This window comes from Mitosporidium daphniae (genome assembly GCF_000760515.2).
Source record: "Mitosporidium daphniae strain UGP3 chromosome Unknown contig-13, whole genome shotgun sequence".
NCBI lineage: Eukaryota > Fungi > Microsporidia > Mitosporidium > Mitosporidium daphniae.
The window spans coordinates 22,714-36,425 of NW_013546689.1; the positions used below are offsets into that span (position 1 = coordinate 22,714).

General features: G+C 43.7%; 6 protein-coding genes across 6 annotated transcripts; 2 read left to right on the forward strand and 4 right to left on the reverse strand.

Annotated features, from left to right (window-relative positions):
• Window positions 1-9: 9 nt before the first annotated feature.
• Window positions 10-3,901, reverse strand: DI09_13p130 (subunit Psm3 of mitotic cohesin complex; the record flags this gene model as incomplete). Its single annotated transcript, XM_013383697.1, has 5 exons — window positions 10-3,510; window positions 3,539-3,613; window positions 3,640-3,707; window positions 3,733-3,832; window positions 3,887-3,901. The coding sequence occupies 5 exons, from the start codon at window positions 3,899-3,901 to the stop codon at window positions 10-12; spliced, it is 3,759 nt and encodes a 1,252-aa protein (XP_013239151.1).
• Window positions 3,902-4,665: 764 nt separating this feature from the next.
• Window positions 4,666-5,979, forward strand: DI09_13p140 (uncharacterized protein; the record flags this gene model as incomplete). Its single annotated transcript, XM_013383698.1, is given in 9 exon segments — window positions 4,666-4,798; window positions 4,831-4,958; window positions 5,020-5,106; window positions 5,131-5,155; window positions 5,206-5,276; window positions 5,301-5,476; window positions 5,567-5,714; window positions 5,731-5,832; window positions 5,857-5,979. 9 exon segments carry the CDS (start codon window positions 4,666-4,668, stop codon window positions 5,977-5,979), a joined length of 993 nt encoding a protein of 330 aa, XP_013239152.1.
• Window positions 5,980-6,605: 626 nt separating this feature from the next.
• DI09_13p150 (uncharacterized protein) lies at window positions 6,606-7,832 on the reverse strand (the record flags this gene model as incomplete). The annotated part of the gene is made up of 1 exon (XM_013383699.1): window positions 6,606-7,832. One exon carries the CDS (start codon window positions 7,830-7,832, stop codon window positions 6,606-6,608), a length of 1,227 nt encoding a protein of 408 aa, XP_013239153.1.
• Window positions 7,833-8,805: 973 nt separating this feature from the next.
• Window positions 8,806-9,415, forward strand: DI09_13p160 (uncharacterized protein; the record flags this gene model as incomplete). Its single annotated transcript, XM_013383700.1, has 3 exons — window positions 8,806-8,884; window positions 8,915-8,979; window positions 9,005-9,415. 3 exons carry the CDS (start codon window positions 8,806-8,808, stop codon window positions 9,413-9,415), a joined length of 555 nt encoding a protein of 184 aa, XP_013239154.1.
• Window positions 9,416-9,750: 335 nt separating this feature from the next.
• On the reverse strand, window positions 9,751-11,547 carry DI09_13p170 (uncharacterized protein; the record flags this gene model as incomplete). The annotated part of the gene is made up of 1 exon (XM_013383701.1): window positions 9,751-11,547. One exon carries the CDS (start codon window positions 11,545-11,547, stop codon window positions 9,751-9,753), a length of 1,797 nt encoding a protein of 598 aa, XP_013239155.1.
• Window positions 11,548-11,785: 238 nt separating this feature from the next.
• Window positions 11,786-12,940, reverse strand: DI09_13p180 (uncharacterized protein; the record flags this gene model as incomplete). The annotated part of the gene is made up of 1 exon (XM_013383702.1): window positions 11,786-12,940. One exon carries the CDS (start codon window positions 12,938-12,940, stop codon window positions 11,786-11,788), a length of 1,155 nt encoding a protein of 384 aa, XP_013239156.1.
• Window positions 12,941-13,712: the final 772 nt, after the last annotated feature.

Consider the following 13,712-nt stretch of genomic DNA (forward strand, 5'->3'; position numbering starts at 1 on the left):
ATATTCATCTTATTCAGCATCGCGAACAATAAAGTCGAGGGCTTCCTCGCGTTGGATTTCTCTGATGCGGGAGACACGTGAAAGCAGAGAGATTCCAAAGAAGCGGTCGGCATGTACAGCTAGTTCTGGTCGAAACGTTGTCACCAGGAATTGTGCTCCTACTGCTGAGGAGCCTGCCGTGGTGGAGGATGGCGGCAACGAAAGGCGCGAAATCATGGAAGCGATGGCTGTGCGATGCGGAGCATCGAGATTTGCATCGATCTCATCAAAGATATAAAATGGTGCAGGATCGCAGCGCTGGATGGCAAAGATTAATGCACATGCGATAACGCTTTTCTGGCCGCCAGAGAGCAGCCCCGTGGAGAGAGATGATGCCCCCGGAGCAAAGCTCGCCTTAACAGAGATCCCTGTCCATTCTGCAGCTTGTGTGGCTGATAAGAGGGTCGACTCGTGAACGGCCGCCTCAGCTGCAAGCGCAAGAAAATTTCTTTTTGGGTCATTTTGTAATCCATTTGCTTTTAAAGATGTTTCTGATGGACCCACGGATGGGTTGGTAGTTGGTACGTTCTCATCCTGCTCGAAAAAGCGACGCGTCAGAATAAGAGATGCAGAGCCTCCAGGCACAATTTCCGCAAAAATCTCAGCAAACGCAGCAGCGAGAGACTCAAACGTCCGCAACACTACAGCATCCTTTTGACAATCAAGTGTGGCAATATACGACTGGATAGCTGTGGCAGACGCGGTGAGCTCGCGCTCACGTTCCTGTAACGTAATGCGTTGCTTGGCCATCGCTGCCAGCTGCTGTTCACCCGCAGTGCGTCGCCCAACGATGGCACCAATCCCGAGCTGTGGATTGCTGGTAGAACAAAGACGTGCCCGTAGCAATTGAGTGCGCTCAGAACGTAGAGCTTCTAATTGGGCAGCAGGAATATGTCCAAGTTCACGAATGCGTCGATCGATTTCTTGTAGCCGCATGGTCCAGGTGGAACGTTGTGAATGTAGCCGCGTTGTTGCAGCAGAGTCATGGGCGTGTTTCATACGGAAAGCTTCTAGCGACATCTCAGCTGCCTCCTGTTCTACAACGGCCTGTTCAAGGGCTGCTGAGACCCGTTCAAACTCAGCTTTCATGGCTACATATCCCTGTTCTGCTTCTGCTAGCAGCGCCTCGGATTGTTCTCGCCATGTGGCCTGTTGAGCGCGTGAGGCCTCCAGTAATGCTGCTGCGCTTTTGGCTGCAGGTAATTCTCGGTTTACGATGGCCTCGAGGCGGCCCTGAACACGGACTATCAATTCAGCACGCAGGCGCTCTACTTGCTGCCGCAATGTTTCGCGCTCGCCACCTAGCCGCAAGGCTAGCAATTTTTCCTCCATGTGGTCAGCAAGGACCCTATTCTGGCTCGAATTTGTGTCTAACTGACCGCCTGTAGCTTGACTCAGATCGAGGTCAGTATCTTTTTGCAGGTTCGCGAGACGTACACGCAACAAAGCAAGCTCATTTTGGAGAGAATCAGCGTCAGCATCAAACCTCTCATCAGCAAACCGTTGTCCTGTAGTTAACTCGGCTCTGAGCCTCTCTGCAGCGATATGATAGCGCTGCAGCGCCACCTCCAACTGAGCAATCGATCCAGCTGCTTGAGCAGCCTCCCGGTCGATCTTTTCGCTGCGTTCCTCAATCGAAGAAAGGGTCGCCAAAATGGGTGCAATTTTCTGATCCCGCAATGCTGTGATTCGCCTTACAAGCGCAAGTCGCGAACGTCGAGTATCTACATAGCCTCCTGTGATGGCGCCCCTGCGATCTCTTCGATCACCCTCCAGCGTGACTAACGAATGGGTGGGCGGCCGGGTCATCCCCGCGGGCCCGTCTTCATCGAGACTCTCTACGATTGCAGTGTTTCCAAAAATGGAGCGTAATACAGGCTCAATGCGTGCATCGCGCGCAGAGACAATATTCGTCATCGGCAGGATATTATCCGCTACGGAGTAATCATCGGCGGGCAAAACATGCGTCGTTGTTTCGCTAATGGCGCTGAGGGGCACAAAAGTAAGGCGACCCGCATTTCGGGAAGCCAATGCCGAAACGAGAGCAGCCGCAACATCATCATTTTCTACAACTACATGGAAAAGCTGTGCACCAGCAACGGCCTCAACAGCCGCATCATAAACAGGATCAGCAACCGAAATGAGCTCATAAAGTGGTCCCAAAATACCAGCAGCAACGGACTTGTGTTCCAGAGAACTAGTCTGGTTTTCTTTCTGACTTTTGCTGTCATGATCTGCCAATATACGGCGTAAAGAGGAAAGCCCGAGCGATATGGCACGATCAGGAGCTGTGGCAAAAAGCTCGCGTTCTACGCTCAACATTTCCTCCTGCAATGCAGGGAGAACGGCGCGATTTTTTGTCTCTTCTTGCCAAAGAGCGCGGCGAGCGGTGGCCAGCTGGGCTGCTCGCGCTTTAGTTGCTTGTAATGATGTTTGCGCTTCCGGGATGACTTTCTGTTCTTGATTGTTGAGAGCTGCTGTCAATTGTGCTTGTTGTTCCTGATGGCGAATCCGCTCAGCTAACAGAGAGCTTTTGGCGGCAATCGTATTTTCCAGCTCTATTTTCAATGCTGCCAGCATCTTTGGAGAACGAGATTGGATTTGTGCAATGCGCATCTCGAGATCGGCTTCCTGTTCCACATAATGTTCGAGGCGCGCCGTGTACACAGACAGCTCGCGCCCCATGATTTCCGCCCGTGCTTCCAGTGCCGCCTTTTCTTCTTCTAGGCGACTGATAACATGCGTGGACGTGTTAGTGGGATGCAGGATGTCATGCGTATCGGGTGTGGAGATGGAATAGCTCTGCGAAGCAGCATCAGGTGCTGACATGGTAGTTGTATCGCCATCAGCAAGGGCAGCACGACGCTCTCGCACGATGGTATGTTGCTGGCGAAGCATGGTTTGTAACATTTCTGTAGCTTGAGTAAGGGTGGCTCGAGCTTCTTGTGCGCGACCCGCACGCTCCTCAAGTTCCCGAAAAGTGGAAGAACTGCTTTCTGCGGCGGGGAAATCACCTTGTGCCTCCAGTGCGCTCTGGACTTCTGCCTGCTCACGCGTAAGCAGCGTATATTCTAATGCACGCCGCTCTTCATCTGCCCGTTCCATAGAAATCAGCTTTCTCTGTTCCTCACTAAGCTCTTCATGTCGCTCAGAGATAGCGGTGAGCATTTCACGTATTTTTGCAATTCGGGAATCCGATTCACAGAGAATCTTGGATGCCTCAGCCCGATGGCCCTCATAAGTAGTCATACCAGCGATCTCCTTGAGTAGGGCAAGCCGCTCCTCATCACGGGCATTGGTAAGTGCCGTGATTCGACCTTGCGGCACAATGTAGAACGGATTGCTTTGTGAAAACCCTGCTGCCTGCAATAGACTGTTGAGTTCTCCTCGCGTCAACACGCGTCCATCTACGGAAAAATGGTCGGCCTGTCGGGTGAGTGTGCGTTTAATAGCGACCTCTGTCTTTCCAGTCTATATCGATAACCGAAATCGTACTTACAGGAATGCGCAGGTCACTGTTCTCAAAGAGAATCTCTACCCATGCGGTAGCATCTGTCCCAGCAGCCTCGGCGTCCTACCGATGAACTAATGGCGATTTACATGAATTAGTGCAAGGCGTTCCTCAGCACCAAGTCTTGCATATGCATCGTTAAGTACAAATCGGATCGCTGATGTTAGGATGCCATTTCTTACCTGCAAAGAAATTGCTCTTTCCGGAACCATTACGACCCACCACAACGTTGTATTGGGGAGAAAGTGGACCGACAATTGTTGGTTCGCGACCAGCATAGGACTTGAAATTACAGATGGTCAACTAGAAAAAGGGGCCGTTGGAACATATGCCTACCTGTTTGATGTACATCTATTTTTATCGAATGATGGTTGGTTTGAATTACGCCTCCACAATTTGGGTTCCAGAAGGAGCGGTTAAATTTAAACTGCAAATGAAAAGTACGCCGATTGAATTGGAATTTAAAATTGAGCTGTTTTTAATTTCAATGGTGGTAGGACTTATCTCTTTGATTCTTCCGGGGATAAAAAGCGTTCTTACGATCTTATCCAATAAGACTCTTAAAACATAAAAAGTTCAATATCAGCACATGTAGCTATATGAGACAGTAGGCTTAAATAATCCTCTTAGCATCAGTTGAAATACTAAAGTAGACATACGGGACAAATGTTGCCACTAGTGCTACAAATCGTATCTAACTCAACCAAATGTGTTTATAAAGCAATACAGAATACATGGCCCATTTTTATCAAAGCCCAGGTAGTATTTTTCTTAGAAAAGGGAAATATACGGAAAATTATCAATGCAAGAAAAACAAAGTGGTGCACCTCCGACCATTTTCAGTATCTAATCAATCGAAGGCCGCTTAAAAGAGAGATTGTCTCGAAGCCCGATAAAAATAACGCATTTGCGAACCTTGAATTTTGTCTTGGTGACTGGAAAAGTTCAGTGGATTGGCAAAAGGTAGCAAATCCGTGTATTCTATTGGTGCGATAGATTTTTTGGTTTTATGCAATTAATTAAAATTGGGGATGCAAATTTTTTATCCAGTTCAATCTTAACCCTACTTTCAATTTGGATTATATTCTCGGGGTATTTTTATTCCGTTCTTAAATATGATGGATCAGTACCACAAGATAGAAAAGTTGGGGGAGGGCTCCTTTGGTGTTGTTTATAAAGCACAAAATAAACGTACAGGAACTGTTGTGGCGTTGAAGCGGATCCGGCTTGAGAATGATGATGAGGTGCGTATTTTTGTTGTTCACCATTAATCCTTATAGGTATGTCTAGCATAATCAATTATGCAGGTATATATTTGGATCGTTTTAAATGCACTTCAGGGATTGCCATGTACTTCCATCAGAGAAATTGCGATTCTAAAAGAGCTTCGGGATCCCAATATCGTGCGGTAAGGCTGAAAAGCACCGACCCCATGTAGACTCTATGATGTACTCCACTCACATCGGAAGCTCACGCTGATTTTCGAATATGTGGATTACGACCTGCAAAAATATATTGACCTGCACCACGGTACTCTGTCTCTTGCCACAATCAAGGTAAAAATGCTTGTTAATGTCTAGCACCTGGTCTTCCAACTTTTCCAAGGTAGTTTCCAGGAATAGATTTTAGGTATTTAGGGGCCATTTAATGCGTAGGAGTTTCATATTGCCATGCTGCTGGGATTCTCCACAGAGATCTGAAACCGCAGAACATTCTTATCCAAAAGGTTGCGTGTCACCTCTTTTTTTAGAGTGGTGAACTAAAAATTGCCGATTTTGGGCTTGCACGCTCTTTTGGTCTCCCTATGACAACATATTCCCATGAGGTGGTGACGCTTTGGTACCGTGCCCCAGACCTTCTGTTTGGAGCACCTTCACACGCAACTCCCATCGATATTTGGTCGGTTGGCTGCATCTTTGCAGGTAGGTACTTATTGATTGACCATCACAATCCAATGCCTTGTGAACGGCCTTGATATTCAAAAATTCACCAACGAACCCTTTTACTTTGATAGAGATGGCCCTGGGACGGCCGCTGTTCCCAGGCACGTGCGCTCGAGATCAGTTGGTTCGGATTGCCAAGTACTCTAGACTCTTACTATAGAATCCTTGGCACGCCAACCACAAAACGCTGGCCAGAGCTTGACTCATATCCTGAGGGCAAGGTATGATTACCACCAGGGTGTGCTTATCATGCAGCATCATGACATCCCATTCTTTCCGGGCGTGCCGTTAGCCAAAGTGATTCCGACCCTCGATGCGGATGGGATTGATCTACTGGAGGTAGAGGGGTCTTATTAACTATAGCGATGTCTGATCTATTCGCCTGCTCGCCGAATTGATGCTGCAGAAGCGCTGCGCCATCCCTTCTTTGCAGAGCTTAGGAAAAACTCAGACATAGAAAAAGACCATCATGGTGCCCTAAAATAATATTAAAGCAATCAATAGGCATGCTGACGGTCATTGCAAGAGATTAATTTAGCCGCTATGCGGGATCATATTCCAGCCACAATTGGATCTGCCCCCTTATACTCTCCCTCCTTAAAGTTAAATCCACCGTTAGTTCGCCGGCCTTCTGGTGGAGGGTTAGGCTGGCCGCTCAACCACGGCATATATACGCCATTTACTCGTTTATTAATGATAAGCATTTGTTAATGCCTCAAGGAACACATTTCATGGCTTGTCCACGTCTTTTCTTCGCCAAATAAGCACTGGTCAACGACCGTCGAGGATGCCCTTGGCCAAATACCTAGAATTGATCTTGAGCTTAGACGCATTCCGGCTTTCATCCATCGTATTCGTGTGGACTCCTGTGAGTAGGCTGTGAGTAGGCTGTGAGTAGGCTGTGAGCAGGCTGTGGGTGGCTTTTTGAAATCCAGATGATGATTCACAGTTGGATGCCCATATCTACAGGCGAACGGAGGCGCTCGTGAGAATACGATTTAAAAATCGTATGCCATGATAGCCCTATTTTAAAGCGGAAATTCTTAAAGCGAAAGGGTGTCATCATACGAAACCTCAGCCTTACAATGTGATAGATTACATTTTAGTCAAATTTAGTTACTTGCAGATATGCTTATCTGCTTGGTTTTCTCAATAAACGTCATCATCTCTTGCTCACTTTCCATTCCAAGCAGCATGGTCTTAGGTGATAGCTGGCTACCTGCTCCCCGTGTCTTGAGCGCCAGCATGTGAAGGGACAGCTTCGACTTGTCTGCCCGAGTGACATTCACTTTTTTCTCTGGGAGATTTATGACTGTTGACGAGCTATTGACATTGGCAAGTATCCCTTTAACAGTCGCCGAGTTTCCAGGAAGGTACCACTTGAGCTCTCCGGTTGAAAATAGCTGGAAGTGACGCTCTTTCCACGAGCATGAAAGATATTTTCCTTGCTTCCAGAAGGTGCCGCTATGAATAGCGACGGGCGTCGTCGAAATGCCACCGCTCACAATGGACGAGTCACGTAGCGACGAATTCGAAATGCCGCTAGTCGCTACTACACCCTTCGAGCCATTTGCGGCATTGTTTGAAACACTGGTGGAACTGCCTTTGCCGCCACTGAGGTTGCTTTTTGTGGACACATTTGTAGCGCTTTTGGTCGATACATTGGTGGCGCTTTTTGTGGATACATTTGTGGCGCTTTTGGTCGATGTTTCTGCGGCACTTTTCAGAGAAGTTTTGGAGGCACTCGCAATAAAAGCAGCGGAGCTCTTTTCCTCTGAAGATTTGGGTTCTGGGATCTTTTCTCCGGGTGTTGTGGTGGCCCGGGCCATCTCCTCTGTTTCAATGACATGATTTTTCAGCGGTGATTCTCCGATCGAAGATCGTGAACCATTCGCCACTAATAGATTAGTAGTACCATTTTCTTCCACTACATTCTCGACTTCCTTTTGTCGCAATGGTGTGGTCTCACCAGCCATCTGACGCTCAAGGACATCATTAACTTGTGCCTGCACTTTTTCTTTCGCCTCGGACATTGGCAAGTCGGTTTTAGAGACGGACTCTTCGCTTATCACCCCTACCGTCTCGTCAACGGGAGTTTTCGTTGCCAGGTTACCAGGCTTTCGTTTTCTTGATGCCATCGCCAAATCCTTATCTTCCTTTTCTTCAAGATTTGCACCGTTTGATGATATCCAGCTTTTTTTTTCCTCTGCAGAAATTTTTTCATTAGAAACAGTGATGCTCTCTTCATCTGCGGCGATCTTGCCCTCATCCTCGGGGTCTCCTGCGATCATTTCAATAACACGGTTAGCAATTGATTTTCTTGGTGTTTCTGCTGTCATTTCCCGGCAGTAAAGAAGGCAATAAACAATAAATTTACATTGAGCTCATATTTCATGCATGATGACCAATTAAGTTTCGGAAAGAAATAGCCATTGGTAAGCGCAAAACCCAATTAAGCGAGGGCACAAAAGAAATTGGAATTTGCATTTAAACTTAAAGTGATTCGCCGTTTGGTCAAATATTGAAGTGTAAAGAATTGCAAACAAAAGCATCATCCAGCAGGCACATGCAAACCCAAATGGCGACCAATAAATACATCACTACGTGGAATTGAAGTTAAATATAAATACTTTCGGCGCGCTTGTAAAACACCGTTACCAAATTTGGTGTAAACCGTGCAAACAAATTGTCCCTAAATTAGGGTCAAAAATTCTTTCCTGCACTGACAGCAATAAATTATTGCCATTTGGAATGTTTAATTTGCCGACTTGACGAATATGCTTCAATAAGCATTCAAAATGATCGATTTGACTATTTTGACCAAAAGTGCATTTAAATTTCAATGAGCACTGATTCTGTCCATCCCAAGCCCAGGCCAAAGAATCCGTTTAACACTGATGGGACGATAAGTTTCAGTCGTCATTCTACAAATGACTCAATTGCCATTGTAATGCTCAATATTCCAAGCACTTTAAATGCACTCTCAAGAGAGTAAGCCATGATTCGGGTTTTCCCTAGGGCCTTTGTGGAAATATCTCGATGCTTCACGCTCATAAATGAAGACAAGTCAATCCACTCTGTTGTTCTATCATCGTCCACACCAGGGGTTTTCTGCAGCGGAATTGACTGTAAGTGTTGTTTTTGTACAACTATTGATCTAGTCCAATATCTCAAGTCTCTTCTTGTTGAGCTCAATTCGCCAAATATGGATGGAGGTACTTTGGTTGACCATTGATTTACATAGCAAAAAAGGCAAAAAGGCTCTACCAAGAAATCCAGGTAGCTTTAAAGCCAAGTGGCTCATGATAGTTCATGCAAGATTCCCTGAACACAATTTACGAATGCAAGAAGCCTATCATTGCTTTAATTGATGGGATTTGCTACGGCGCCGGTATAAGTTTTTTGGCGAAATAACCTTTAGGCGTCGATCTCATCTGTTGTGCGGATATGAGATTATCCACTAAAGGTGCCAAATTCTCGGTCAAGGTAATCATCGAAAATGCATTTTTAGGAAGTAGATCTTGGCCTCGCGGCAGACCTTGGCACTTTACAGAGACTTCCAAAATGTGTATCAAGCTCCGGAATTGCTCTGGAATTGTGTCTTACCGGAAGGACATGGGGTGCAAGTGAGGCCAAAGCTTTTGGATTCATTCAGGGGGATCTATTTGATAGCTACGCGCAATTAAAAGGTTCCATATCATCGGCATTAAGTGTCTTAGAGGCCGGGGAAAATTTGGCCGGTATTTTGGCATCCAAAAGCCAAACTGCAGTTGAAAATACAAAAAGGTCCATTCTTGACTCGTATGAGCATCCCTCAATCAAACAGGGCTTGCAGAAAATTGCACTGGTCAATTCGTCTGCTCTTCAATCGGAAGAGCTTCCTAGAAATGTTTCCAACTTTCTTTCAAAATCAAAGTTATAGCTAAAGATCAATACTTCAGCCCCACAGTTAGTCCTGGTCGTAATTGCATCATGCCAAAGTATTCTTCGAATGCTTCTGCTGTGAATGCACCCCCAAACAAAAATCATCGCCAAAATATCTAAAATACAATTTGCAACCCTATATTTGTTCGTAGCGTCAAAGCATTATATGCATTCATGATCCCAAAGCAGGCTCTGATTTATGGAGACCGTGGTTGGTTCAAAAGTTATTACCCATCCATACTTACATGGAAGCTGCTTGCCAACTTTTACATGGCCACAATTAATACCTCTTTTAAAAAAGTTTATTTGCTCTCATCCATTGGATACCACGATTTACTTAAGAAGAATCTGGTAAAATGTGACAACTTTTTTCAGTTTTAAGAGTGATTTTTTCAATAGATTATAAATAGAGTCGCTAACGATTATTCCAAGCCCAATACTAAATGCAGATACGATTGACGACATAAACGGAGGATACTTTGTCTTGGCGAAATCTTTTTTTTCAGGGTGCTCGTAATCGCCAACAACCATGTCTTCAATAATTCCAAACGTTTCCTTGACAAAATTGCCCCCAGGGACGAGAGGAAGGATTCCATTATAAACGTAAACAAGATAAGAGCTCTTTGTATATTCGCTAATTATCATAGACAAGATGCAAACTGAGAAAGAGGCAAGGAAATCGCAAAGCATGCTTGGCATTCCCAACTCGATGCAACCAAATAAGACAAAGTTGCAAACTACCATAGGAATAAAAGAAAGGAGAATTTGCATACGTGATCCTTCCATTAGAAGGGTCGCCCCAACTGTCAAAAAGGAAGAAGAAAATAGTGCAATCGTAGTAGGGGAAAATTGCTCGGTACTATTAGCACGAATAGAGAGGTGCACATAATGCCCGTTAAAGATTAATCGACCAATATATATTGAGACACCGAATCCAAGCGCCATGAGAATACCCTCTGACATTCCTTTGATGAGCATCGAAACTCCGATAATCCCCCCGCTGGACTTGAAATAAAATGTTTCTACTACCCCCATCGTTATCGAGAAACCAGGAAGGTTCCAAAGGGTAGCTCCCAAAACGATTGGCCAAAATGAGATTTCACTATCATAATAGCAGAAAAGGAAGGTCAAAAACCCACATATAATAGAACTTATAAAAACTTGAGTGCGGTTAAAAAGTATTGAGATCTCGGTAAAATAAAGTAGTATAGCAGCAATGATTCCAACTATAGAGCCGTAACACTGGTCTTTCAGAGAACCAGAAAAACACATAGGTCCAGAAACAGCAGCAAATACAGCAGCTATAAAGTGAATCCCAAGTATATTATTTTTCGTGGCCGAACAGAAAGGAATTCCTTTTAAAATAGAAGAATCCGGTTCATGTTTCATTTTTTCATATTCTTTTTTCAAGTTATCAAGCCTTGAAATGATACGTGAATCAACCTTAATTTTATCAATGTCCTTATCGGAGTTAAAATTCTTATCTTTATCTTCTGATTTCTCCAAATTAGCATCAACTTTAAAACGAGAGTCTTCGATAGTTATAAAGACATCAGGAGAATTTCCATTGTTAGCTTGTGTACTGGAAGTTGCCATAGTTTTATCAACCTGAGGAGCTAGCGAAACACCGGCTACCTCAGAACCCTCAGGAGGTCCAAAAGCTCCTGTCGTCTCAACATTATGATTGGCCTCAACGTGTTCAGAATCATCAGCATCGTCAGAACACTGAATATGCCCAGAATGTGCAAAAGGTTTGGTCGTTTGTTTTTCATCATACCCACCACTAAGTTCTTTTGCTGAAAATCGGCTCGAAGAAATTTCACTAGCTTTTGGGTCATCCAAAGGCCCTTTAAGGAGACGAGTAAGCCTCTCCATTTTTTTCATATTGTATCCTGATTTAAAAGCCCTAGAGCTTGATATATCTTTTTGATTTAAATCATTTACGGATACAGATATAGCAACATGAGTTGGCAAGATCGACAACATAAGGAAGTCTTTACCAACTATGTTTTGGATAAGAGTAACGATGTAGAAGGTGGCTAAACCAGATTGCATCATGTCTGCAACAACCATAGCCAAAAAAGCCAGCTTCTGCTGCAATAGCGACTCTTCGATCAAAATCAAATTCATAAAAAATCAAAACAAGCATCCGTCTTTTATAGACATAATGATTCAATCGATACGTCGTCAATATTCATTCTGAGTATTTGGACCAATCATAAATACTAATTGTTGTGTTTAATTGAAATGACCAAACTATGACTCATAATCATGAGTTTAGGAGCCCCGTAAATTATGAAGTTGATTACTTTAAATTTTATTTCTGACGATTAAATTATGCTCGACCAAAGGAGCCAATCAATGGCCACTAAAAATCCGATACTTGATTTTTTGCTGCGAAATACAAAAAAAGCGAGATTGTCCAATGATACAATGCGCGGCCATCTAAATTGTCTATAGAGTCTTCCAAAGTATGCCAGTGCTTTGGGAAGGGAGCAGGAACGAGAAGCAGAATTGGGATTCCCAGCTTTTTAAAAGGCAGATGATCATCTTCTACGACTAGGGTGTCTACAAGCCTTTGGGACATTAGCTGGGGTTTTCTTTTTTGCTGTTGAGAATATTGTTGCTCCAGAGGGGGCAGGTATGCCTCGACTTGCTTTGCAATTTTAAAGAGTTCAAGAAACTCCTTGTGTGTATTTTTAAAGAAAGATGCAACTTGCACATCATCCCTGGCTCCTAGCAAGTCTAGAAGGATGAATAGTGAAATTGAATCGACATTAAAAGCTTTGGTCTTCTGATCACTATCACTAGATTCGTATTCGATCAGGTGCAGATCGGATAGCTTCACCTCATCTTTCCTTTTAGAAAATACCTTCGCAAGATGTTTTGAGCCATATAATGAATCTTTGTCGGTCCAGCTCTTAAATGCCTCTTCGCCGTCGAAAAAAATAAACATAACCCCCAATTGCGTCGTGGTAATCCTGTAGCTTGATAACAATTGAGCCAAGGCGAGTAAAATGCTACAGGATGCTGCAGCATCTGAAGCTCCAGAGAACTTTTCTCGATCAACATTTTTTGAAGTTCGTTTAGAATCAAAATGTGCAGCTAGGATTATAAATGAGGTCGCTTTTAAATTGTCAATGGCGATGATGTTTGTAAAACTTTTGACACCAAGTACAGTGTCTGATTGAAACTTATCATGAAACACGCTCATATGGAACTGCTTCAATTTCTTTGAAATAATCTCAATAACTCTCCGATGTTGCTTCGACCCAACTGGTCGAGGAAGAGCAAGCTCGTGTATCAGAGAATACGGGACATTTAGATCCAAAATACCCCCTATGTCTTGAATAATTGTTCGACTATACTCTTTTAAGAGCACATCAGAGGGGATGGAGATGCTGGCATTTAGCTTTTTTCCCGTGTAAACTTGATAAAAATAATACGTCAAAACTGAAAGAAAAGCGAGAAGTAAAGAAATTGAGACACAAAGTTTGATGCTTTGTCTCTTTATCGGTTCCATTCGCAAAAATATTACTCAAGATGACGGCATTATAAGATTTAAACAGACCTACATTTTAGGGTTTGGTTTTAAAATTCCAAATTCAAGACACCGTGTAATTAGATTACACGGATTTACGAATTGCTGAGGTTACTTAATTAGCGCTTAAAAGTGCTGTAAAGTTTATCAATTTACAAATAGGGGTTTCAATCCCCGTTTGATGCCCGCCATTTTCGCTATACATCTCGAGTCCGCTTTAGAAATAGGCTAGGGAAGGGGGGGGAGGTCTAGTGGGCTGAAGTTGATTACCTGACCAAAGCAGATGCTAAACTTTGCATTTGAGATTAAATTTTAACTTTTTTAAAGTAGGAAATATTTGCGAAGAGATCCAAGCAGATCTACATTGGTTTTTAGCCAAGTGATCACTGTACGAAACTCAACCCGTCTTTCCAAAGCAGTTATTATGCATACTGGATTCAATAGGTTTTTAAAACATATAATGAAATCCTTGTTAACTAATAATACATTTTCTGTAAAGTTTATGATTATGATTGAGCGAGATACCGAATTTTAGCGTTGTAGCAATTGCAGCTACGTATGGATTTGAAAATGACGACGAAAATACGGAATCGATAAAATTTGAATTTTAAAGTTGAACATATGCAATTTCAGTAAATTTTAAATTTTAGACAAGAATGGTTTGGTTACCCTTTACTTCACGATACCCCAAGTACCCTCCTGTTAGCTTTAGAGCCGAAGTTCCTTTTCTGATTGGGGCACTAGTTTACTTTGG